At 49.4% G+C, this 26,715-nt stretch overlaps 1 protein-coding gene across 2 annotated transcripts in view; it reads left to right on the top strand.

Annotated features, from left to right (window-relative positions):
• The window catches only part of KMT5C (lysine methyltransferase 5C), a 39,583-nt gene extending 13,171 nt beyond the window's left edge, over nucleotides 1-26,412 (top strand). For both annotated transcript variants that reach the window (XM_029584755.1, XM_029584756.1), the window contains 6 exons: nucleotides 4,343-4,452; nucleotides 10,680-10,843; nucleotides 17,885-17,904; nucleotides 18,089-18,225; nucleotides 24,097-24,251; nucleotides 24,715-26,412. In XM_029584755.1, the coding sequence (XP_029440615.1) occupies nucleotides 4,343-4,452; nucleotides 10,680-10,843; nucleotides 17,885-17,904; nucleotides 18,089-18,225; nucleotides 24,097-24,251; nucleotides 24,715-26,114 (1,986 nt within the window). In that variant the 3' untranslated portion in view covers nucleotides 26,115-26,412. The remainder of the gene's footprint in view (nucleotides 1-4,342; nucleotides 4,453-10,679; nucleotides 10,844-17,884; nucleotides 17,905-18,088; nucleotides 18,226-24,096; nucleotides 24,252-24,714) is intronic.
• Nucleotides 26,413-26,715: the final 303 nt, after the last annotated feature.

Below are 26,715 nucleotides of genomic sequence, written 5' to 3'. Positions count from 1 at the left end.
GCAGATGGAGGAGGTGCAAAACCTGCAGTTCTGAACCTAAAAAAAAACAAAACAAAACAGAGGAGGGTAGGTGATAGAAGAATTTTTTCTTCAAGAGACTATTTCTCTCCTAGGAGGTTGGCAGGTCCTGGTGGGGCCATCCCTCCTGGTTGTAGAGGTGGACAAGCAGAGGTTGGAGACCCTAAATTACACCTGGTGCCACGCCAGAGGTGAAAGCTGGTGATCCAGTTCCCTCACCTCCAGGATTCCAGGGAGAAGCCTTTGCCACACTTCAGATAAGGCTGTTCTTTTTCTCTTGTCTGTCTCTTGCTGTTTTTTTGTAATAAAGTTTAAAAAAAAAAAAAGAAAAGTGATTTAGAGGCAAGGATCACGTCACCTTACCTCTGTTTTCCCTGGCGCCATTGGTGCAGGGAGGCTGCTCGGGGGATAGATATACTTTCTTTTCGGCTCTCCTAGTGGTTTGTTTCCCTGTTCAGGCATCTGCCAAGTGGTCAGCGCAGCGCCCAGGTATGCTGAAGGAGGTCCGATGCTCCATCTGTGGCCGAGACTCCACACGCCTGTCGTGTGCCGATCGCTGTTCCCAGTGCCTCACTGCAGGGGAGGGCACATTGGGAGGGACTGCAGCGGTATCCCCTATGCAGCGACGGTCTGATGGGCCAAAAACTGCATGGCATGAGGCTAACGATCCGTTCCCGCTGAGTGCAAGAATGGCGGTCATTTTGGAAACCTTCGCGGCCAAGTCGCAGCTTGCAGCAGGAGGAGGGGATCTCCCACCTGCACTTTCTCCAGCCAGTTTAAGCCCCGAGGAGGCCCAGAAGAGGACTTAGATCCTCTGGAGGAGAATTCTAAGAGTTTCTCTCCTTTTCCACCTGAATTTGTCCCATTGGAACCCTCAGTGAGATGAGTTTCAGCTACCGCTGCATCTGCAGGGTGGAATCCAGTTCCAGCCTATCCTGGTGGCTTTCCAGGGCCAACTTGGAGAAGGGCGAGGAGTTGGATACCCTGGTTTGGGTGGTAGTTACCACCAATGCCAGCCTCAAGATCTGAGGTGCTATTTGCCTAGGGCAAACATTGCAGGGGTGATGGTTGGCAGAGGAGGCATTTTGGTCCATCAATCATTTGGAAGCAAGAGTGGTAACGCAAGTCCCTGATGTCTTTTCTTTCAATGCTGAGGTATCACACAGAGTCTTGTTGAACAATGCAACAGTGGCTTATGTCAATCGACAAGGGGGAGTTTGATGGTGTCCTGGGAGGTGCAGCATCTATTTCACTGGGCAGAACAGCACTTGAAGACTCTAGTGACATCTCACTTGGCTGGGGTGGACAACGGCCAAGCAGATTTTCTCAGTCGGCAAGCTTTGGATCCTGGGACATGGGAGCTAGTGGAAGAAGTGATGGCTCTCATTTGAGCGTGGTGGGGAGTCCCTCAATTGGATCTGATGGTATCTAGATATCATTGCTTCTACCGCCGCAGGCGAGAGAGCGGAGCAGACGGTCTTGATGCCCTGATTCTCCGGTGGCCAGCAGGGATTCTGCTGTACGTCTTTCCTCCCTGGCCGTTCATAGAGAAAATGCTCAGATGCATCAAGGCTCACCCAGGGGAAGTGATCTTAGTGGCTCCAGAGTGGCCCCATTGGCTGTGGTTCGTGACCTGATAAATCTGGCTTGGACGGACAGCTAAGGTTCGGGCATCTTCCCAGATTACTCCATAAAAGTCCTATTTTCTTGGATCAAGTGGATTGCTTCTGTCTGAAGTCCTGGCTTTTGAGAGGCACTGCTTGCATTTGAAAGGCTACTCTGAGGAGGTCATTACTACCTTGTTGCAAGATAGAAGGCCCTCCACTTATTTTGCTTATGTCCGGGTTTGGAGAATGTTTGAGGCATGGTATCTTGCAGAGGGCTTGGTACCACTTCAGGCATCATTGTCTTGCATCTTGGCCTTTTCACAGAATGGCTTAACGAAAGGGCTGGCATTTAGTTCTTTAAAGTTTCAGGTGGCAGCCCTAGGCTGTTTTACGGGTAAGGTGCAGGGCATGGCCTTGTCTTTGTATCCAGACGTAATCCTTTTTATCTGGGGGTAAAACATTTGCGCCCGCCAGTGCAACGAATTGTATATTTATGGAGTCTGAACTTGGCATTGAGGGTCCTTTGTGGTCCACTGTTCAAGCCGTTAAGGAGGGCGTTAAAGGACTTCACATTAAAGTGGTCTATCTGGGGGCAGTTTGTTTTGCCAGACCGATTTCAGAACTTCAGGCTTTATTGTGTCTGGATCCTTGTCTCCAATTTATGGAGGATGGAGTGTCATTATGCACTGTGCGTTCCTTCTTGCCTAAAGTGGTTTCTGCCTTTCATGTTAGCCAGATGGTGGCGCTTCCCTCTTTTAGGGGACTGGATTCGGATCCACAAGCAAGGGAATTTATACTTATTGGATGTTCGCCAAGTGTTGTTGCTCTGTTTGAAGGTGACTAATAGCTTCCATTGTTCCGATCATCGCTTTGTTCTGTTTGGAGGAGCAAAGAAAGGGAATAAAGCATCTAAGGTAACCATCACAAGATTGCTCAAGGAGGCCATTGCATTAGCTTATCTTTGCAAGGGGTGTTTGGTTCCTGAGGGTCTGTGAACCCATTCTTCCAGGGTGCAGGCAGCACCCTGGGCAGAATGTCAGTTGGTATCCCCACAAGAAATTTGTTGAGTGGCATCTTGGTTGTTTTTGCACACTCTCACAAGACATTACTGCCTTTGTTGTGCATGCGCCACAAGAGGCGGGATTTGGAGAAAGTATATTGCGAGCAGGTCTTTCAGGGTCCCACCTAGTATAGGGGAGCTTGGGTATACCCCATGTGTCTGAACAGGAAAGGAAAATTGGTTCTTATCTGCTAATTTTCGTTCCTGGAATACCACAGATCAGTCCAGACTCCCACCCCCTCTGGAAAGACCGCTCAATTCTTTGCTGTGATTCTGTTTCAGATTATTCTGTGATACCATTTTTTAAGTTTGGATTCTGCCGTTCTAATGTAAGTTGGTTGTGTTTTCAAGCTCTAGGTTGGACAACAGGGCCCAGTTCTAGGGCTTAACCTTTCCCTTGCTATTGGGAGAAGTAGCAATTAGTTTAGAAATTTCCTCATCTTGGCTTGGGTGCAGGTCCTACTGAGGAACTGCAGGTGGCACACTATCCTAAGTAGTGCATTGTCAGTAAAGCTTTTCTTCTCCGTCTCCATCTGCTGGTAGGGATGTAAAATCCATGTGTCTGGACTGATCTGTGGTATTGCAGGAACAAAAATGAATGGGTAAGAACCAGTTTTCCTTTTCCAGTTATTTCTGGTTTTAAAGTTGTCCACAGTTAGATTCTGCAGATAATACTGGCAGGCTGGTGTCAGCACATTTGCATATAAAGCGTGACATCAGCGAGCCTGTTGATCTCTGTCTCCATCTGCTGGTAGGATTGCATAACCCATGTGTAATGGACTGGCTTGACTGCTCTACAGGAAAGGAAATTATCAGGTAAGTAGTCATTTCACCATTTCCTGCAAACTTCCTATCATGACTCCTTGTCCTTGGATGGCTTTTTGTTATGGAGAAAGAAAAGTCAGCAAATAACTTACTGGACTACCTTAAACATTTCAGGTATCTGCCAGAGCTTCATTGGGTTAACACAACCGCACTATTTTACGTATGGAAAGTTTCCTCTTTCTATACTTTATTGAATTCTGCTGTTTGCTTCTGCTGCGTTTTCCCTTCCCTGTAACAAGCACACAGTGAGTCTCTTAAACCTCCCAGTATAGGGCTTGTGCTATCATTTTAGAAGTACGGCTTCTAGAACTGAGTGTGATATTGAAGCTGATGTCTCAGCAGAGACTTAAACAGGAGCCGTATTCCTTCTATTCCTGCCCCAGTACGTACTATGAGCTTTGCCAGTTGTTTTATTATAGTGACTGGCTCTTCCCTGCAAGGCATGCTCCAACCCTTCCTCCCAGAGCTCTGAAAGAGAGGCCTGCTCCTTCAGCCCTCTGTTCTGGAAGACATGCTTTTCTCCTTCCATGGGGCTCTGCTGTGGCTCATGGGACCCTCCCCTTCCCTTCCTCAGCTCTTTGCTATTGAAGATATGCCCCTCCTTTTCCTCCATCCTCTTCTGTGGAAGACAGACTTCTCCCCTTCCCAGCCCTTTACAGTGGACTGGCCTCTTCCTTTACTCTGGAAAACAGGCCCTTCTCTTTCCTCATTCCTCTGCCAGGGAAGACATGCCCCACCCTCTTCCTCCCAGCATGTTGCTCACCAAGACATCGCGACTAGAGGGGCAGATCTTACCTGATCATCTCCTGGTTTTTTCTTATTGCTCCCCCAGATCTTTAGGTACCTGCGGATATTCCTGCCAGAGAGTGGCTTCATGATCCTGCCCTGCGGCCGCTACTCTCTTGAAACCAACGGCGCCAAAGTCATCTCAGCAAAGTCATGGTATGTCCCAAACACAGCACAGTCCCTGCCAAGCAGGCTGCTGCTGCTTGTGGTACTTCGAGCAAGTTATGAATTAATTATATGTTTTTTTATGATACTTATAGACAATCAAGAGCAATAAAAGGAAAGAGCATAAAGTTAAGGGGTAACTTTAGAAGCCAAAGGGATTAGGCATTCAGGTACTTGAGTTGGAAGAGAAGGGTTTTAGTCTTTTTGCAGCAGGATTCCCAGTGTGGAAACCACATGGGCATCTGGAGGGAGCTGATTCCAGAAAGAGAGCGGAAGTGTGAGATGGAGAGGCAGCCTGTTTGATGGTCAGCAGAGATTGTGGGGAGGGGACTAATCCAGGGAGACATTTAAAGGTGAAGTTCCCTGTACGTACTCAGATCAGTCCAGAGAGCTGGGTTTTGCCTCCCATCCAGCAGATGGAGACAGAGAAATTTTGACTGATTCTGCCACTTAACCCGAGGTGCCACCTGCAGTCTGCCAGTATTTCTCTGTCTCCAGCAGATGGTAGAGGTGCAAAATCTTGCAGTCTGAGACTTCAAAAAGAAAGAGAAGATTAAAAAATTTTCTTCAATTAGCCTCCCAGAGGGTAGCTAGGTCCTGGTGGGACCATCCCCCTTGGTATCTGAGGCAGGAGAACTGATGGTCAGGGATCCTCCTTCAGCTCCCAGAGCCTAGCCGCCATTCAGGGTGACACCAGGGTTCCCAATTCACTCATCCTGTAGGGGACCCACGTGAGCCTTTCTTGTTCAGTTAGAAAAAAAAAAAAAGTACCTTTTTATTTTTAGTGCTTATTTCGGCACAGCTCTTCTTTTCCCATTTGGCGGCAGCTCTCCAATCTCCCCCCCTCCCTCGGCATGATTTTCTACTTTCTGGGGCCGCAATCATCTTCCTGACCACGGTTATGCTGCGTGGGACTGCATGATGGTGTATGCGCTCACTGCCTCCCCAGGAGGGGATGGTTTGTCGAGCACGGCTAAGGGAGAGAAATTAAGGAAGCCCCGCGAGCTTGGGAGGTTCTCTGCGTCGTGCCAGCCTCCGGAGGACCCGTTCCCGCTGAGTGCAGGAACGGAGGCCATTTTATCGACATTCAGGGCTGCCGCGGGGAGGGAGGGGGATTTCCCGCCTCCATTATCGCCGCAAGCTGGGGCCAGGCAGCCCAGGATAGCACTGAACCAGGCGAAGGAGAGCCCACTGCGCTTTCTGACTCTTCCTCCTCTTTCGCCTCGGATTTTGTGCGTCGTCTGCAGAAGATGTTCAAGGCAGGCAGGTTAGCCAAGCAGCACCGGGGCAAGGCTACTAAGCGTGCAGGGGCTCCAGTCAAGCACAGGGACACGAAGGCCCAACGGCGGATGAGGTCTTCTCTGCTCGCACCGATAGCAGACACCTCCTCAGAGGGTTCGCGGCAGGATGATCCGCAGGAGCAGGACCCCCCAGGGACGGACCCTGTGCTGGGTCCTCAGGATCCAGACCGCAATTCCTCACAGGCGTCTGCAGTCGAAGGAGATGATCCCAAGGTGGTCCGACTGTTCTGCAGAGAGGAGCTAAGCCCGCTAATTCCTGCAGTCTTGGAGGAGCTGGGTATTGGCACTCCTCCTGAGAGCTCGGAGCTGGCCGCAGTGGACCCAGTTATGGTGGAGCTCAGAGGTCCCACCAGGGCGTTTCCCTTCCATCAGTCCGTGACTGCCTTGCTTTTCTGGGAGTGGGATACTCCAGACACAGGACTGAAGGTCACGCGTGCCATGGACAAATTGTATCCACTTCCGGAGGAAGCGCTGGATCTCCTGAGGATACCCAAGGTGGATGCTGCAGTTTCGGCGGTCACTAAAAAAACAACCATTCCCGTCACTGGTGCTGCAGCACTCAAGGATCTTCAGGATAGAAAGCTGGACTGTCACCTCAAAAAGATTTTTGAAGTGTCAGCGCTGGGTGCCTGGGCTGCTATGTGTAGCAGTTTTATGTTGAGAGCAGGCCTGCGCTGGGTTCAGCAGTTGCAGATGGACAGGTCTTTATCATCCGCGGAGTCCGTTCAGGCCGAGCAGCTGGAAGCTGTCGTGGTCTATAGTGCGGATGCTCTTTATGACCACCTACGTATTTCTTTAAGGATCATGGTGGCAGCAGTGGCAGCTCGCAGGCTCCTCTGGTTGAGAAATTGGGCGGCGGATATTTCCTCTAAGACACAGCTTGGTTCACTACCTTTTAAGGGAAAGTTGCTTTTCGGAAAGGACTTGGAGGAGATGATTAAGTCCCTCGGGGAGAGTAAGGTGCATAAACTATCAGAGGACAAATCGAAGGCTCGAAATGCCTTTCCCTCTCGCTCTCGTTTTAGTGGAAATCGGCGATTCAGGTCCTCCAGATCCTCCGGGTCTTCTGTGCAGCAAGGTGCCGGCAGGCAGCAGTCGTGGAACCAATCCTTTTGTGGCCGCTGGCCTGGGCGAGATGGCTCTTCCCAGGGACAGGGCGGAATTAAATCTCCCCAATGAGGCGAGGCCGGCTCACTTCTCTGTGCCTGCAATAGGGGGCAGGTTGGCTCTTTTCTACGAGGAGTGGGTCAAGATCACATCGGAGCAGTGGGTCTTAAGTGTCATAGAAAAAGGCTATGCTTTAGAATTTGCTCGGCCTCTAAGAGATCATTTTCTGGTTTCCCCGTGCTCTTATGAGCAGAAGAAGGTGGCGGTTCGGGACACTGTCCTCCGCCTCCAAGAGATGGGAGCCATTGTGCGCCTCCGGCAGAGCAAAGGCGGGGTCGTTACTTCATCTATTTCGTGGTACTGAAAAAGGAAGGTACCTTCTGTCCCATTCTGGATTTAAAGAAGGTAAACAAGTCTCTGAGAATCCCCTGCTTCCGTATGGAGACTCTGCGGTCCGTCATTGCATCGGTACACAGAGGGGAGTATCTTGCCTCTTTGGACCTGGCAGAAGCATATCTGCACATCGGGATATGGCGAGATCACCAGAGATTTTTGAGGTTCATGGTTCTGGGAGCACATTACCAGTTTTGTGCCCTACCTTTCGGATTAGCGACGGTTCCCAGGATCTTTACTAAGGTCATGGTCGTGGTGGCGGCAGCTTTCCGCAAGGGAAGGGGTCCTGGTCCACCTCTACTTGGACGACTGGCTGATTTGACTGAAGTCGGAGTCCTCGTGTCAAGGAGCAGTGGATTGAGTCCTCCAGTTCTTGAAGGCGTTGGGGTGGATAGTTGACGGGGCCAAAAGTCACTTGATTCCTTCCCAGAAGTTGGAGTTCCTGGTGGCACGGTTCGACACGAGCATGGGGAAGGTTTTCCTCACTGAAGAAAGGATTGTTAAGTTTGCAAGCTCAGGTTCAATCACTGTTAGACAAGATGTTGCCCCGAGTATGGGACTACTTGCAAGTGCTCGGATCTATGGCTTCCACCTTGGAGTTGGTACCATGGGCGTTTGCTCATATGAGGCCTCTACAGTCCGCCTTACTATCCTGTTGGGATCCGATGTCCGAGTGTTTTCATCTGCCTCTCCCCCTCTCGGACTCGGCAAGGTCCAGTCTGCAGAGGTGGCTTCAGCCGGACAAGTTGCGAAGGGGAGTAGACCTGGATATCCCTTCTTGGACAATTGTTATCACGGATGCCAGCCTCTCCAGTTGGGGAGTGGTCTGTCAGGAGAGATCGGTGCAGGGCCGGTGGTCTCCGGAGGAGGCCTCGTGGTCGATCATCCGGTTGGAAACCAGAGCAGTGCGGCTGGCTCTCCAAGCCCTCCTACTCCTGGTCAGGGGAAAGTCAGGGTGTTGTCGGACAACGCAACCGTGGTGGCATACATCAGTCGACAAGGCGGGACAAAGAGCTGTGCAGTAGCTCAGGAAGCCCAGGAGTTGGTCGCCTGGGCCAAGCTCAATCTGGAGAGATTGGTAGCATCCCACATCGCAGGCGTCAACAATTCGCAAGCGGATTTTTTGGGCCGTCATCAGTTGGATCCCGGGGAACGGGAGTTGTCAGACGAAGCATTTTGACTCATTTGTCTCAGGTGGTGCGCTCCTCGCGTGGATCTGATGGTGACGTTCCGCAACACCAAGGCTTCTCGGTTCTTCAGCAGACTGAGGGAGACTAGCACAGAAGGGGTGGATACCCTGGTTCTGCCCTGGCCAATGCATGTTCTCCTGTATGTCTTCCCGCCATGGCCATTACTAGGCAAGGTCGTGCCCCGCATAGAAATCCACCCGGGCGAGGTGGTTCTCGTGGCTCCAGAGTGGCCGAGACGTCTGTGGTTCACGGATCTGATCAACCTAGCGGTGGACGGTGAAACAGGATACTGGGCTTGATGGACCCTTGGTCTGACCCAGCATGGCATGTTCTTATGTTCTTAAATTACATACAATGTATCGACAATACTAAAATTTAAAAGTTTCATTACAGTTTGTTTATTAGGCCATTTGTTTACAAAGACAAATAAAACAATAACATATAACATTGTCTGACTCAACTTCTCTTTGCATTTATCAGCATTTTTTTGTTTCACCATTACTGTTACCATCATTGAATATCTGTTGAAAAAGCCAAGTTTTGACTTTCTTTCTAAATGTTGTTCTATTTATTTCTAGTCAAATTTCGATTGGTAGGTTGTTCCAAATTTTTGGGGCAGCAAGTGACAAGAGCTCTTTCTCTCACTGAAGTTAACTTTGCTGAAACCATTGAGGGAACAGATAGTAAGCCTTTGTTGGCGGATCTTAGGTTTCTTTGGGGTGTTTGTACCCGTATTGCAGCGTTTAGCCATTCCACTTTTTCCCCATGTATAGCTTTGTGGAGAATACATAGGGTTTTAAATTTATTTATTTATTTAAAAACTACATTTAAGAAGTAATATCTCAAAGAGATAGTAACTCAATAATATACCTGGACTTGACCAACATTACTCAAATAATGATTTTATTTATGAAATTGTAACCGAACTTTATTGGCACCTGTTAGAATGTAAGATATCCTACATTTACTTACCTTAGTCTGTGCCTATTTGTAAACCATTGTGATGGTATATAACTTAGCGACGGTATAGAAAAGTTTTTAAATAAATAAAATAAAAACTCTTCTATACCGTCGTTGAGTTAGATAACCATCACAACGGTTTACAAAAAGGCACGTTAACGAAAAATGAGTGGTATAGATTACAAATTAACCATGTGCCATTGTATTCGCTGCTCAATTGGTAGCCAGTGAAGTTCCTTTAATATTGACGTAATGTGTTCTTTTCTATTGGTGAAGGAGATCGGTCGGCCTGTGGAGAGACTGAGAATCAGGGAAAGAGAAAAAAAGAGCCGGTTAGTTGTTTTTTCGGTGCCTCTGATTTTTCGTGAGGCAGGCAGTCTAGGGCTACTAACGTGCGTTGGTTGAAAGGGGGGCTATTGGATCTGCGTACATGATTCTACCCGGTCGCAAGAGGCTTCATGGGCTGAGTGTCAGCAAGTTTCGCCACAGGAGATTTGTAGAGCGGCTACTTGGAAGTCTTTGCACACCTTTGCCAAGCATTATCGGTTTGATATCCAGGCCCCAGGTTCTGGGGGTTTTAGAGAAGGTGTGTTCAGAGTGGGACACTCAAGGTCCCACCCCACTTAGGGAAGCGTTGGTACATCCCAGGAATCTGGACTGTTCTGGGTACGTACAGGGAAAGGAAAATTGGTTCTTACCTGCTAATTTTCGTTCCTGTAGTACCAGTCCAGAGTCCCACCCATTTCAGAGTTGGGGAAACGGAGAGTCCGCTTGTTCAGTACTTATTGTTTTCTCTGTAGATTTGTTCTGAAGGTTACAACCAGTTCTGGTCCCACTTGGGGTTCGAGTGTGAGCAGGGTTTGGGCATTGCAGGTTTCTTCTCCCTCTTCTCATGAGGGGGTAAAATTGTTAATAGTTTGTACAGTTTTTATTCGTTATGTTTGGGTACAGTGTAATACTGACAGACTGTAGGTGGTACATCGAGGTATAGGGCACTGTCAGGCAAAAACTTCTCTCTCTCCATCTGCTGGAGGGGGAGGCAAAACCCAGGAGTCTGGACTAATCCGTGGTACTACAGGAATGAAAATTAGCAGGTAAGAACCAATTTTCCTTTATGTAGAGAATAATTTCACTGTGTGTTCTGGGGGTGTGTGCTGCTGCTGGGAGGAAGGTACCGCAGTGTATTGAGATGACAGTATTAAATAGATGGGAAGAGGCCTCTCTCACCCCTCTCACCTTCCATTCTCTGTGTTGCCCTACCCTGCAGGGTTAAGAATGACAAGATTGAGCTGCTGGTCGGCTGCATTGCAGAGCTGACGGAAGGGGACGAGTGCCTGCTGCGGCTGGGCGAGAATGACTTTAGTGTCATGTACTCCACACGCAAGAGATGTGCCCAGCTCTGGCTGGGTCCTGCCGCCTTCATCAACCATGGTAAGCTCGGCCCTGTGCCACAGCCCATATCACTCTGCTGGACTCTCCATGCCTGCGTGGCAGGTCTTGTATGCAGTTAAGTCGTTCCATGAATGAATGTATGTTCCCTGTACGTACCCGGATCAGTCCAGACTGCTGGGTTTTGCCTCCCTTCCATCTGCTGGAAACAGAGAAAAACTTCGAGAGCACCCCCTCTTAAACCGGTGTGCCACCTGCATCTCTTCAGTATTTCTCTGTCTCCAGCAGATGGAGGTGGTGCAAAACCTGTGGTCCTGAACCAGTTTAGGTTTTTACCAAAAAATGAAAAAAGAAAGAGAACAGTCTCAAATAGCTTTTATTTATTATCTTGATCAAGCAGGTCAAGAAGGAGCTCCTTTCTTTCCTCCCAGGGGGTTGGCAGGTCCTGGTGGGACCATCCCCCACTGGTAGCAGGTACTGCAGGAGCAGGTCTTTGGAAGCCCTCAGTACTACCCGTGGTTTGTGAGGCGCCAGGGTTGATACCAGTGGTCCAGTCCCTACCCCCCCCCCCCCCCCTTCGCCGGGATTCGAAGAAGCCTGTCCTACCTGGTATCGTGCCTTTTATTTGCTCTCCAGGGTTTAAAAAAAAAAAAAAAAAAAAAGCACAGGGGGAGCAGTGAGGCAGGGAGCGAGGCGGGGGCCATTGTTTGCCTACAGTCTGTGGACAGACGTCTGTTGATGCCGTGTCGGCAGGCTGGAGGGTTTCTTCGGCGGGTGGGTGCCTTCTCCTTGCTCCTTTCCTGCAGCGGCCATGCTGCACAGTCTTCACTGTTCTGCTTGCAGAGATTCAGCCTCCCAGCTCTCTCGCACAGGTCTTTGCTCTTGTTGCTTCCGCCGCAGGGAGGGGCGCTTTGGAGCGGTGGCAGGAGCTTCGGGGAGGTCCCATGGTGCGGGCAAACGACCCGTTGCGCAGCAGAGCGATGGCGACTCGTTCCCTGTAAGCGCGGGAACGGCAGCCATCTTAAAAACATTTTCAGCTGCTCAGGAGAAGGCGGCTGGGAGAGGGGATCTCCTGCCGGCTCTGTTGCTTGTGGCAGTGAGTCCGGGGGACCCGTGGGGCCCTTTGATTTTTCCGATGACGACCCAGATGCCCTGGAAGGGGAATTGGAAGGCCAACCTGGTTTTACTCTTGACTTTGTGCTTTTAATGCATAAAGCCTATTTGGCTACTCAGACTCAGCCGGACGGTGCTTTTTAGCAGGGTCCAGATTCTGGCCCACCTAGGAAGGTCCCCAGGAGACCAGAGCCACCGGGGTCAATTGGTTCTATTTCCTTTCCACCCCACGCCATCGATGTAGATAGCAGTGCTGGAGCTGCATCTAAGTGTAGTATCTAGCTAATTGGTTTGGGGTAGTAACCGCCGTAATAAACAAGCTACTCCCACGCTTGTTTACCCAGCCTGTGCAATTCAGTCTTTGTTGGTTGTTTAAATATAAGTCCTCTTTTCTTCATTCCCCCTGCCGTTGAAGCAGTGAGCTGCGCTGGATATGTATTCCAAGTTGAAGTATCAGGCTTGATTCGGGGTAGTAACCGCCGTAACAAGCAACCTACACCCATGATTATTTGTTTTACCCAGACTATGTAATTCAGTCCTTGTTGGTTGTCTGAATATAAATCATCTTTTCTTCATTCCCCCTGCCATTGAAGCAGTGAGCTATGCTGGATATGCATTGAAAGTGAAGTATCAGGCTTATTTGGTTTGGGGTAGTAACCGCCGTAACAAGCAAGCTACTTCCCTGGCTCCCCTGCTTTTTTGTGGATGCAAATCCTTTTTTCCACATTTCCTCTTGCCGTTGAAGCATAGAGCAATGTTGGAGTCGCATTAACCGTGTGTTTGTTTATTGAATAAGGATATTAATCTTCAGGTAGTAGCTGTCATTCCCACAAGCCACCTCCATGCCTCTTCTCTTCATTCACATCCTCTAGACTTTATGGATCCACAGTATTTATCCCACGCCCCTTTGAAATCCTTCATAGTTTTGGTCTTCATCCCTTCCTACAGAAGGGCATTCCAGCCATCCACCACCCTCTCCGTGAAGAAATACTTCCTGACATTGGTTCTGTGTCTTCCTCCCTGGAGTTTTAAATCGTGACCCCTGGTTCTGCTGATTGTTTTGCGACAGAAAAGTTTTGTCATTGTCTTTGGAACATTAAAACCTTTCAAATATCTGAAAGCCTGTATCATATCACCCCTGCTCCTCCTTTCCTCCAGGGTGTACATATTTAGATTTTTCAATCTCTCCTCATAAGTCATTCGATGAAGACCATCCATCTTTTTGGTCGCCCTTCTCTGGACCGTCTCCATCCTGTCTCTGTCCCTTCAGAGATACGGTCTCCAGAACTGAACACAGTATTCCAGGTGAGGCCTCACCAAGGACCTGTACAAGGGGATAATCACTTCCCTTTTCTTACTTGATATTCCTCTCTCTATGCAGCCCAGCATTCTTCTGGCTTTAGCTATCACCTTGTCACATTGTTTCGCTGACTTTAGATCGTTAGACACTATCACCCCAAAGTCTCTCTCCTGCTCCGTGCACATCAGCCCTTCTCCCCCCATCGAATACAGTTCTTTCGGCTTTCCACACCCCATATGCATGACTCTGCACTTCTTGGCATTGAATCTCGGCTGCCATATCTTCGACCACTCTTCCAGTTTCCTTAAATCCCATCTCATTCTCTCTACTCCTTCCGGCGTGTCCACTCTGTTGCAGATCTTGGTGTCATCCGCAAAAAGACAAACTTTACCTTCTATCCCATCCGCAATGTCGCTCACAAAGATATTGAACAGGACCGGTCCCAACACCGATCCTTGTGGCACTCCGCTCAACACCGCTCTCTCTTCAGAGTAAGTTCCATTTACCATCGCATATTGTCTTCTGTCCGTCAACCAGTTTGCAATCCAGGCCACCACCTCAGCACTCACTGCTAAGCTTCTCATTTTATTCACCAGTCTCCTGTGAGGAACCGTATCAAAAGCTTTGCTGAAGTTCAAGTAGATGACATCGAGTGCTCTTCCTTGATCCAATTCCTCGGTTACCCAGTCAAAAAAGTCAATCAGATTTGTCTGACAGGATCTTCCCCTGGTGAATCCATGCTGCCTCTGGTCCAGCAATTCCTCCGACTGTAGATAGTTCACTATTCTTTCTTTCAGCAGCGACTCCATTACTTTTCCCACCACCGAGGTGAGGCTAACTGGTCTGTAGTTACCAGCCTCTTCTCTGTTTCCACTCTTGTGAAGCGGGACCACCACCGCTCTTCTCCAATCGCTCGGCACCACCGTGGTACTACAGGAATGACAATTTGCAGGTAAGAACCAATTTTCTAGGGATCTATTGAACAGGGATCTATTGAACAGGTCACACAGCGGACCCACCAGCACATTTCTGAGCTCCCTCAGTATCCTGGGATGAACCTCATCAGGTCCCATGGCTTTGTCCACTTTCAGTTTCCACAGCTCTTCTCATACATTCTCTACTGTAAATGGAGATAACATCTACTCCATTCCCTTCCACTTTCTTTTTAACTAGCGACGGTCCTTCTCCAGGGTCCTCTGTGCTTCATGGTCCTCTGAAGGCATTTCCAGTTTTGTGCCCTCCCGTTCGGTCTGGCTACAGCGCCCCCGCACTTTCACCGAGGTGATGGTGGTGGTGGCAGCAGCCCTCCGGAGGGAGGGAGTGTTGGTTCACCAGTACCTGGACGACTGACTTATTTGAGCGATGTCAGTGGAACTCTGCAAGCAGGTGGTGAATGAAGGTCTTGCACCTTCTGAGGTCCCTCGGTTGGGTTGTTAATCAGGCCAAGAGTCATCTTCACCCTTCTCAGATCCTGGACTTCTTAGGAGCACGATTCGATACCCGGATAGGCAAGGTCTTCCTGATGGAGGAACGAATCGACAAACTACAGATGCAAGTACATCGCCTCTTGGAATCCCCTGTGCCCAATGTCTGGGATTATTTGCAGGTTCTTGGCTCCATGGCATCCACTCTGGAGTTGGTCCATGGGCTTTTGCTCATATGAGGCCCTTAGAGACAGCGTTGTTGTCCTGTTGGGATCCGAGGTCGGAGGAGTTTCAGATTCCCTTTACCGCTCACAGAGTCCGTCAGGCCCAGGCTTGGTTGGTGGCTTGTCCAAAAACACTTGAGGCGTGGGGTGGACCTCATTGTGCCTCAGTGGGTGATAGTGACAACGGACGCCAGCTTCTCAGGTTGGGGAGCAGTGTGCCAGTCCCAGTCAGCCCAGGGACAATGGTCGACGGAAGAAGCACAGTGGTCCATCAATCGTCTAGAGACCAGGGCGGTGCGGCTGGCACTACAGAGTTTTCTCCCACTCTTGCACAACCGGGCCGTACGAGTCCTGTCAGACAATGCGACGGCAGTGGCCTACATCAACCATCAAGGAGGAACCAAGTCTGACAATAGCTCTCGAAGCGGAGCAGCTAATGGCCTAGGCGGAACAACATCTAGCGTTATTGGCAGCATCCCACTTAGCATGGACTGACAATATGCAAGCGGATTTTCTCAGCCATCAAAGGCTGCATCCCGGGGAGTGGGAGCTGTCATTAGAGGCAATGTCCCTCATTTCGTGCAGATGGGGGTATCCCTCATCTCTATTTGATGGCAACTCAAACAAATGCCAAAGCACCCCATTTCTTCAGTCGCAGAAGAGAACACTGCACAGAAGGGGTCGATGCTCTAGTACTCCCATGGCCGTACGATGTTCTGCTTTATGTGTTTCCATCATGGCCTCTGATCGACAAACTTCTAAGGAGGATAGAAGTTCACCCAGGGCAGTTAATCCTCGTGGCACCGGAGTGGCCCCAGAGGCCCTGGTTCGCTGAGCTAGTCAAACTCGCAGTGGACGAAATCCCTACACCTGAGTCATCTTCCAAACTTGCTGCGTCAAGGCCCTATATTTTTCCATCAGGCGGATCACTTCTGTCTAGTGGCCTGGCTTTTGAAAGGAAGTGCCTAAGGAAGAAGGGCTATCTGGAAGATGTTATTACTACCCTGCTGCGAGCTCGGAAGACATCTACCTCTCTGACTTATGTTCGGGTCTGGAAGATCTTTGAATCTTGGTGCCGCGAGCACGTACCTTTCCTCGGCAGACCTCAGTGGCACAGATTCTAGCTCTCTTGCAGAAAGGTGTCAGCAAAGGGTTGTCATTTAATTCCCTTCGTGTGCAGGTTGAGATGCCTGAGAGGTAAGCTTCATGGGACGCCACTAGTGGCACATCCTGATGTGGTACATTTTCTACTGGAGGCGGGGCGAAGCATTTGAATCCCCCAGTTCCCTGTACGTACCGGATCAGTTCGCCTGGTATGTCCGTCTTGGAGCCTTAATCTGGTTCTCAGTCTTGTGTGAAGCTCCTTTTGAATCTCTCAAGAAGTCCACCCTGAAGGATTTAACTCTAAAGATGGTGTTTTTGGTGGCAATATGCTCAGCTCGGAGGGTTTCGAAACTTCAAGCCTTCTCGTGCAGGAACCTTTTTAACGTATTTCTGATTCTGGTGTTTCCCTCCAGACTGTTGTCTCTGCTTTCCACTTAAATCAATCGGTGGAGCTTCCTGCCTTTCCTAATGTTGAGAGGGATGTGCCTCGCCAGAGAATTGAGACAGCTGGATGCCAGAAAGGTTCTGTTGCGTTATCTAGAGGTCACTAATCCTTTTCGGGTTTCGGATCATCTCTTTGTGTTATGGAATGGCACTAAGAAGGGGTCATAAGGCGCAAAAGCGACCATAACCCGTTGGTTGAAGGGAGACTATTGCTTCCGCTTACATTTGTTGTGGCCAGCCTGTCCCAGATGGTCTAAAAGCTCATTCGATCTGGTCGCAGGCCACTTCCTGGGCAGAATGTCAGTCTCACTGCAAGAAATTTGCAGAGCGGCAACTTGGAATACTTGCATACTTTTGCCAGGCTCCAGATGTCAACCATTTCAGGGACAGTGTCCTTCGAACGGGACTCTCGAGGTTCTACGCCATGTAGAGAAGCTTTGGTACATCCCAGCAGTCTGGACTGATCCGGGTACGTACAGGGAAAGGAAAATTGGTTCTTACCTGCAAATTGTCATTCCTGTAGTACCACGGATCAGTCCAGACGCCCGCCCATTGAGGGTGACCGGAATTTTTCTTGGGAGCCCACTCAATATGTCCTTACAGTAATATAGGTGCATTACCAGCTGAAGAAGGGTACAGGTTTTTCCTTTATCCTGTTCACAGTTTCACATGTACATAGTTAGTTGGGTCATTTCTTCTTGTCCTTTGCTTGACCTATACTTGGATTGTTCGATTTTTCTGCTTTGGTAAATTTCATACTGAAGCGATGCAGGTGGCACACCAGATTGAGGCGGTGCCCTTCAAGTTGTTCTCTGTCTCCATCTTCTGGAAGGGAGGCAAAACCCAGCAATCTAGACTGATCCGTGGTGCTACAGGAACAAAAATTAGCAGGGAAGAACCCATTTTCTTTTCCCTCACCCCCGAGGGCTTGCAAGGGAAAAGGAGAGGGCAGGGAGACTGAGGGACCGAAACAGGAAGTAAAGAGGATGTCTGCCTACGTTGTCAAATGTATAGACAGCAGATAGGCGCATATAAATTGCAGCACAGCAGCAAGTTAGACGGATAAATGTACAAGCCCCCCTCGTGCAGTGACTCTAGGCATTAAGGTTGTAACCAAACTTTATTGGCACCTGTTAGAATGTACGATTTCCTACATTTACTTACCTTAGTCTATGTGCCTATTTGTAAACTGTTGCGATGGTATAGAAAAGTTTTAAAATAAAATAAATAAATCTAGAGTTCTGGACATCCAGCACAGATTGAAAAAGTGCCCTGGTTTTGTGGGCAGAGAGGCAGCTTTGCCTATATGTGAGAGTCCACGCCGCACGTGCTAGTGTACATTTAGTCCAGGCTGTGTCCATCGAGCGAGCGTGCGAGCTGAAGGGCAGATGGAATGTTTATAGTAATGCTGAGCCTTTTTTCTTTCTCTTTCCTTTTTATTCTTGCTTGTGGTTGGCCGCCTGATGCTCCAAAGACTGCAGACCGAACTGCAAGGTAGGTTCCAAAGGGCTGTTATGTGATCACACACCTAAGCTATGCGAGGGGAACCGTGGCAGGCCCTTCCTGACTTTAGAGCAGTGCCGCTCTCCTGTAGTCAGCGCTTGTGCCCTGCCTCTCGTGCGTGTGTTAGCTCTTCTGATTAACAAGCCCCCCCCCCCCCGCCTCTCTTTCTCCCCAGTTTGTGCCGACAGAAGGGAACACGGCCTGTGTGAAAGTTCTCAGGGACATCCGGCCAGGAGAGGAGATCACGTGTTTCTATGGCGATGGCTTTTTTGGGGAGCAGAATGAGGCGTGCGAGTGCCGCACTTGTGAAAGGTGAGGAGGGCAGAGGGTAGAATACTGAGGTCCGTGGAGATTTTTTGCCACCCCACCCCTCCAGCATTGAAAATGAGCACTTGTCCTGCTGTGTGGCAGCTGTTGTGGCGTCTCAGCATGTATTCGTTAAGGATGTGCAGCCAAAAGCTTTCACTGTCTTTTGTTTTGTTTTTTTACATTTTTGCCGTTTTGAGGCGGGTGGGGGGTTGGTGTGCTCTATTTTGTTTTAGCGTGCACAAAATCAAATTCCCTGTACGTACCCGGATCAGTCCAGACTCCTGGGTTTTGGCCCCCCCCCCCTTTCAGATAGAGACAGAGAAGTTCTAAAGACGCTGACGTGTATAGCAGGGCTCCACCTACAGGCCATCAGTATTTCTCTGTCTCTAGCAGATGGAGCAGGAGCAAAACCTACAGTCTGTGATAGTTAGTTAGCTTTTAAAAATAAAAAAATAATTAAAATAATAAGTGTTAGGTTAATTTCTTAATTATTTTTTTTATGGAGCACAGAAGGTGAGACTGGTTTCAGCCTCCCAGGGGTTGTCAGGTTCTGAGAGGACCATCCCCCTGGTTTTAGAGGCAGCTGCTGCTGTGGGTCGAGGGCCCTTCATACAGCCTTAGTGCAGCTGTGATACCGGGGAGCCCGGCTCACTCCCCCCAGTTGGACCCGGAGGCTAAAAAAATATTTTTTTTCAAAATTTACTTGTTGTAATATTTGGACTCTTCCTTCCCTCGCAGTCTAATCGGGTCCCTCTGTTTCTTTTTTCGCTGTCGTTTCGGCTTTTTTTTTGGCGGTGAAAATTTTCCTTTTTGCTGGGCTTGTGGAGCGGTGCGCACGCACTTGTCGAGGGACAGCCTCTGTTCAAACTGGATTTTACGGGTCCAGTCGGTCTCCAGAGTTTTTCAAAACTTGCCCTCTCCTTCTGTCAGCCCGTTCCTGCTGAGCGCGGGAATGGGCGCCATTTTGAATTCACTTGAGTCAGCGAACTTGTTGGCCCTGTCAGCGGCGGGGGAGGGGATTCTCCCGCCGTCTTTATCCCCTCAAAGAATAGTCCCTGAGGGGGACAACTCAGCAGGTATGGGCGCAACAGGCAGCACAGATTTCCCTGATAGGGATACAGATGCTGCTTCCTCTGACTCTTTTTCTTCAGATTTTGTACTGCTCCTCCACAGGGCTTTTAAGGCATGGAGGGCAGGGAAAAAGAGAGCGCTGGATAAATCTTTGCTATTGGACTCTCCAGCCGTGCCTAAGAAATGGACCAAGTCTTGAGTTGGGCTTGAACCCCCTAAATCTAAGCATCCTCTGAGGTTAGTATCTCCTCAGCCTGATTCTACTACCTCCACCGAGTCTGATAGCCCGGATGGCATGGATGAGCCTTCGCAGCCTCCGCGGGGGGCTGATGGGGATCCAGACCACTTACACGGGGTTTCCCGGGGTTCTCATGTGGTGGAAGGGGATGACCCGAAGGTTGTCCGTCTCGTTAGGAAGGAAGAGTTAGGACGTCTCATTCCCGCTATTTTAGGGGAGTTGGGTATTGAGGTTCCCCATGAAGAATCTCGGCTGGGATCTTCAGACCCAGTATTGGGTCTCCGTGGACCACCCTCTTCTTTTCCTTTTCATTTTTCAGCCACGGATTTGATTTTTAGGGAATGGGATACTCCAGACTTTGGTCTGGAGTATCCCAAGCTATACCCTTTACCGGAGGAAGCTTTAGAACTGCTTCGTACTCGCAAGGTGGATGCAGCAGTGTCAGCCATAACAAAAAAGGCCACCATCTCTGTTACAGGAGCTACTGCTCTCAAGGATTTGCAAGATAGAAAGCTAGAGCTTCAATTAAAAAAGATTTTTGAAGTTTCAGCAGTGGGCGTCAGAGTGGCTAGGTGTAGTAATTTTTCCTTGAGAGCGGGTCTTCGTTGGCTACAACAACTTCAGACCAATGAATCGCTCTCTGAGGCGGAAGCTCTCCAAGCTGGCCGGCTTGAACCGGTCATTGCTTATAGTGCGGATGCCTTTTATGATTTACTCCACACATCTGCTAGAACCATGGTTTCGGCTGTTTCTGCTCGTCGTCTCTTGTGGCTACAAAATTGGTCGGCTGATGTTTCTTCCAAGTCTTGCCTGGGGTCTCTTCCTTTTAAGGGCAAACTATTGTTTGGTAAGGAGGTAGAGGATTTAATTCAATCTCTGGGAGAGAATAAAGTTCATCGTTTGCCAGAAGATCGGCCGAAACAGAGAGTTACTTTTTCCTCAAAATCTCGGTTTCGTGGCGGTCGAAAGTCTAGGGCTACTCGGATGCCAAACCCCTCCTTTCAACAAAATTCCAACAGGCAACAGTCGTGGTCTCAGCCTTTTCGTGTATGACGTTTTAGTAGACCGGGTATCTCCCAGTCAGCACAGAGTGGAAAGCCTTCACAATGATGTGATGCCAGTCCATTCCTCTGTTCCTGTAGTCTGAGGCAGATTGTCTCTTTTTTACGAGGAGTGGACCAAAATAACTTCAGACCAGTGGGTTCTCTCTGTGATAAGACATGGCTACGCTTTAGATTTTGCATGCCGTCCCAGTCCCAAGTTCCTGGTTTCCCCATGCGGGTATGCAACCAAGCACCAGGCGGTAGAGGAGACGTTACAGCGCTTGTTGAACCTCGGCGCTATCATCCCTGTTCCTCTGTCTCAACAACGGAAGGGCCGTTACTCCATTTACTTTGTGGTTCCAAAAAAAAGAGGGAACTTTCCTGCCCATTCTCGGCTTAAAGCGGATCGACAGGTGTCTGTGGATTCCCTGCTTCCGCATGGAGACATTGAGGTCAGTCATCGCTGCGGTTCGTCAAGGAGAGTTTCTGGCCTCCCTAGATCTGACGGAAGCGTATCTATACATCGGTATTCGATCCGATCACCAGAAATTCCTGCGATTCTCAATCTTGGGACGTTATTACCAGTTTCAAGCCCTGCCATTCGGCCTAGCCACAGCACCCAGGACATTCACCAAAATTATGGTGGTGATGGCAGCGCAGCTTTGTCGAGAGAGATTGTTGGTTCATCCGTATCTCGACGATTGGCTGATTCGAGCGAAGTCGGAGATCCTTTGCCAGAAAGCGATCCACAGGGTACTTCATTTGTTACAAACCCTCGACTGGGTTGTCAATCTGTCCAAGAGTCGTCTATTTCCTAGTTCCCTGGGCTTTCGCTCACATGCATCCTTTGCAATTGGCGTTACTTTCCCGAAGGGATCTGGTGTCAGAACAATTTCACCTTCCTCTTCCATTGACTGAGATGGCTCGATCCAGTTTGGATTGGTGGCTGCATTCGGACAACTTGACTCAAGGAGTTCCTTTGGTAGCTCCGCACTGGATTCGTAGTGACCACGGATGCCAGCCTTTCCAGTTGGGGGGCAGTGTGTCTGAGGAATTCTGTCCAAGGACTATAGTCCCAAGAGGAATCTCAATAGTCCATCAATCGGTTGGAGACAAGGGCGGTTCGTTTGGCCTTACAGAAGTTTCTTCCGCTTCTCAAGGGGAAGTCGGTCCGCGTGCTATTCGACAATGCGACCACGGTGGCTTACATCAATCGCCAAGGAGGAACCAAGAGCCAGTCCGTGGCATTGGAAGCTCACCAGTTAATTGGGCGGAACAGCACTTGGTCAGCATAGCGGCGTCCCACATTGCCGGGGTCATCAACGTTCACGCGGATTTTCTCAGCCGTCATCGTCTCGATCTGGGAGAGTGGGAACTTGCTGACAAAGCTTTTCAGCTAATTTGCAACCGGTGGGGCATTCCTTGCATGGATCTCAAGGCGACATTCAAGAATTCCAAAGCTCCACGATTCTTTGCTCGCTGCAGAGACACGGCGGCAGAAGGAGTAGATGCTCTGGTGCTTCCTTGGCCGACGAATGTTCTTCTTTATGTGTTTTCTCCTTGGCTCCTAATTGGCAAAGTGCTCAGAGGGGTAGAACTACATCCGGCGGAAGTCGTTCAAGTGGCTCCCGAGTGGCCGCGTCGTCCATGCTTTGCGGATCTGGTCAATCTGTCGGTGGAGGCTCCTCTGAGATTCCCAGACCACCTGAACCTGCTTCATCAAGGGCCTGTTTGTTTCGACCAGGTCGATCGCTTTTGTCTAGCGGCATGGCTTTTGAGAGGCAGCGTTTGAAGGGTAAAGGTTATTCGGATGCTGGAGTGACTACGCTCTTGAGGTCACGAAAAGCTTCCACTTCCCTGTCTTATGTGCGAGTACGGAAGGTTTTTGAGTCTTGGTGCTTGGACCGTGATATTGTTCCTACACGGGCGTCTGTGCCGGATATTTTGTGTTTCCTTCAAGCTGGTTTAGCTAAGGGCTTATCATGTAGCTCCTTGCGGGTGCAGGTAGCTGCGCTTGGTTGTTTATGTGGTACCATTCAGGGCTGAGCGTTGTCGGCGCACCTGGATGTCTCGCGCTTCCTTCGGGGAGCAAAACATTTACACTCTCCATTCAGACAACTTTGTCCCTCTTGAAATTTAAATTTAGTCCTTACGGCTTTGTGTGCTGTGCCCTTTGAACTTTTGAAACGCGCAACCTTAAAGGATCTTACTTTAAAAGTTGTGTTTCTTGTGGCAATTTCCTCGGCTCGTAGAATATCTGAGCTTCAGGCTTTATCCTGTAGGGAACCCTTCTTAAGGATTTCTGATTCCGGAATATCCTTACGAACAGTTCCTTCGTTCCTTCCACAGGTGGTTTCCTCCTTTCATCTTAATCAATCAGTAGAACTTCCGTCCTTTTCAGATTTAAACAGGTCAGATCCTTTTGCTAAGGACCTAAAGAAATTGGATGTTCGCAGGGTCTTGATGCATTATTTGGAGGTCACTAATCGTTTTCGTGTCTCGTATCATCTCTTTGTTTTTGGAGTGGCCCCAAAAGGGGTAATATGGCATCTAAGACAACGATTGCCCGATGGTTGAAGGAGGCTATAAATTCTGCATATTTTTGCGTGGCAAGCCCTTACCGATGGGTCTTAGGGCACATTCGACACATTCTCAGGCGACATCCTGGGCTGAATGTCAGCAAATTTCGCTGTAGGAGATTTGCAGAGTGGCCACATGGAAATTTTTACATACTTTTACTAGACATTACTGTCTGGATGTCCAGGCTCCGGATGCCAGGGGATTTGGGGAAGGTGTGCTGAGAGCGGGCCTCTCCGGATCCCATCCCAGGTAAGAAAAGCTCTGGTACATTCCAGGAGTCTGGACTGATCCAGGTTCGTACAGGGAAAGGAAAATTGGTTCTTACCTGATATTTTTCATTCCTGTAGTACCACGGATCAGTCCAGAGTCCCGCCCACTCGGCATATACAGGTAATGGAGAGTCCGCTCTGTCAGCAAATTGTATGCTTTTCGTCTGCAGATCAATCTTGTTTTTCATAGTCTTCGAGTTCTGTTCCCAATTGGGATTAGTGATTTAGTTAAAGGTTATACGTTAGTGTATATAGTTTCTTTGGGTTTTTTAATCCATTCTGCGTTGTGACTGTGCAATACTAATGGACTGTAGGTGGAGCCCTGCTATATACGTCAGAGTCTTTAGAACTTCTCTGTCTCTATCTGCTGGGGGGGGCAAAACCCAGGAGTCTGGACTGATCCGTGGTACTACAGGAACGAAAATTATCAGGTAAGAACCAATTTTCCTATAGTGCACATTAAGTGAAATGAAAAAAAATGCACATCCCAGGTATCAGTTTCCTGCTTATTACCTTGTCCTGTGCGCTGAGTCCAACCTCACTCTTAACCACACTCTGACTCCCTCCTTTCCCAGCAGCCTGGTCTCTTCCCAATTACCACCCTCATTCCTTCCCTTGGTAGTTCTCAGGCTGTGCTCACCACTCTTCTCTTCCCTGTCTTTTGTGTTTCAAGGAAAGGGGAAGGAGCTTTCCGGCTGAGGAAAAAGGACAAGTTGGAATCTACCTCACAGGAGAAGTACCAGCTGCGGGAGACGGACAGCCGGCTGCGGAGGCTGCTGGGGCAGTGCGGCAAGCAGGCCCAGCACCGTGCTAACTGGAGGAGGCAGGGTAAGTGGTGCCAGGTACAGAATCTGTGCTTATTACAGAAGCACTGCAGGCACCCCGGGGTCCCGGAGCAATGGAATGGAACGTGGCATCTGGTGCTCTGTGGTAAAACCCAGCAGCGTGCCGGCTCCCATTTCTAAAAACAAGCTTTCTCAAGTCTTTACTGTGCCATTTCTGTTGCATGTGCCGGTGGCTTTCCTTAGCTAAGAGATGTTTGCTTGTGCAGATCGCATCTCTCTGAGCAGAAGGGTGCACTCTGCCCTATCTTAGGCAGCTGTGTCGAAGAAAATGGAGAAAAAAGAGACTTATTTGATGTGACTTGTCTGAACCTTAGCCATCACTTTTCACCTTCGCCCTTTAGGGCAGGTCTATAGAAATGGAACTCCAGAAGCCAATCAGGTTGAATGCGCCGGCGGCTGGTTGGCCTTCTTAAACCACACTGATGATCTTTCCCGTTCTCTTACAGGTGCAAGAAAGAGACTGTCTCTGAAGAGACGTTCAAAATTCAGCAGCGGGGCATATTCTCCAAGACTCAGGTCACCCCCTACCCCTCGCTATTCCAGTTCCTGTTCTGCCACAGGGAATCCTTCATTACTGACCCTCAGCAAAGTAGCGTTGACTGGCTCAAGCGCCATGCAGATTGTCCTAGACAACCACTCTTGGTGTGGGAGAAGATGGCAGAAGAAGATGCCACTCGTGTCTCTCTGCCGTAGCAGTTGCTGCAAGATCAGGATGCCCTTGATCTCCCTGGTCCGGAAGGACGTACCATTAGAAGGCCAGGCCTGCATTGTGGAGGCCTCGAATTCTGCTCAGGCAACAATTTCTGTGGCCACCAAAGAAACTGTTCTTGCTGTTGGTAGCTCAGAAGAGGAGATCCCTGCTGACTGGATCAGTCCTGCTTTGACTCGGAGCTCTAGCCCAGTACTTGTATCAGACAGCCTAGCTACCCTGTCGCATGCAAGTGAGCCACCAGTAGTCTCATTACTTCCGGGCTCTCAGGGATCAACTGCCGGGATGAGTTTGCTAACGTGGGAGGATGCTCGTAACGCTTCAGAGGAGTGCACTTCCCCCACAGTAACAAGGACAGAAACCCTAGGAGAATCCAGCTGGTTCCACCTGGCTGGCACCAGAGGGTCTGCCAAAGCAAGATCAGAGGCGAACAGGTGCTCTTTCAAAACGCTGGGTCTTAGCTCACCAAAGCAGTTTGGCTTGACCCACTACATCAAAGTGGACCTGAGTAAGTCAGTGTTAGCTTGTGCAGAGCTGCCACAGCCTCCTGGCGTTCAAGAAGTGATGAAAGGCTTGAAGGTGGGATCCGAGGAGAGCTCGATACAAACCACCCTGAAATCCAGAGGTTCCCTGGAAGCCCATGTAGATGCAGAAGGCGCTTCCTGCCCCACCACCCAAAAGTCCTGCAAGGGCAGACGTCTCATCTTAAGAGCACAGTCGGAAAGGGGGGCCCTGCAGAAGTTGACTCGGGAAGGCGCTCTCAAGACACGGAGCAGCACAGCACAGCATGTGCACGAGACGCCCGTGAGAGGGGGAAAGCCAGAGGACCCCGTCAGGGACATCCAGAAGTGGCTGACTGTGGAGATGGAGTTGGACCCCAAGCTGACCTCAGAAGCTTACGTCAACCTTAATGTGGGGAAGAACTGGAGGAGAAACTTCTGCCATGAAGAAGGCTTTCCCGGCAGGGACAACACCAGCAGGGCAGAGCCCGAGCCGCCTCGAGCAGGTCCAGAGGGCGAGACGAAAAGAACAGTGGCTTTCAACCCTTTCACTCCATGCAAGCGTCTGCGGCTGGTGGTTAGCCACGGTTCTATCGACCTCGATACAGCCTCCACGTCCAGCGAAGAGTCCAAATGAAGGACCAAACCATGGTGCTTTATACTGATGTCTTTCTCTTTATTGTTTTGTTTTTCTTTCCATCCATTTTAAACATTTCAGAGTGCAGAGAGCCCTGAATCAGCCTTCCCCCCCCCCCCCCCCCATAAAAAGAAAACTGATTTATCTTATTTAAACAAGATGCCGTGAACAAATTCAGAAGGCATCTCAAAGTGAAGGATAGGGTATTCAAAATCAGCAGTGTGTTTGGGTACTGTATAGAATTACTACTAATTTTAAATTTTTATTTTTTTTTTTGCGGTGGAAAAGACTGAGGGGGGGGGGGGGGGTGCTGTGTGTGTGTCTTTTTTTTTTTTTTTTTTTTTCTTCTGTGTGCTCTCTGTCCGAAGCACATTGATGACACATTGAGAGCCCTGTGCCAACATCAAAAAACCGGCTAGTGATCTCGGGCAAAGTGTCCGGGACTGTTCCTGGTGGGAGGGCATGTTCCGTTCTGAGGGAAATGGCAGCTCTCGAACGCTACCGGCACTTCTCTCTGTCTCACGCCTCTCTCTTCTCTCTCGCTCTCATACCTACAAATGGTGCTACACTTATAGAAGGAGAGAAACACTCGGCAATGGGG

The sequence above is a fragment of the Rhinatrema bivittatum genome, chromosome 19 (assembly GCF_901001135.1).
Source record: "Rhinatrema bivittatum chromosome 19, aRhiBiv1.1, whole genome shotgun sequence".
NCBI lineage: Eukaryota > Metazoa > Chordata > Amphibia > Gymnophiona > Rhinatrematidae > Rhinatrema > Rhinatrema bivittatum.
This window is presented reverse-complemented; position numbering and strand designations above follow the sequence as displayed.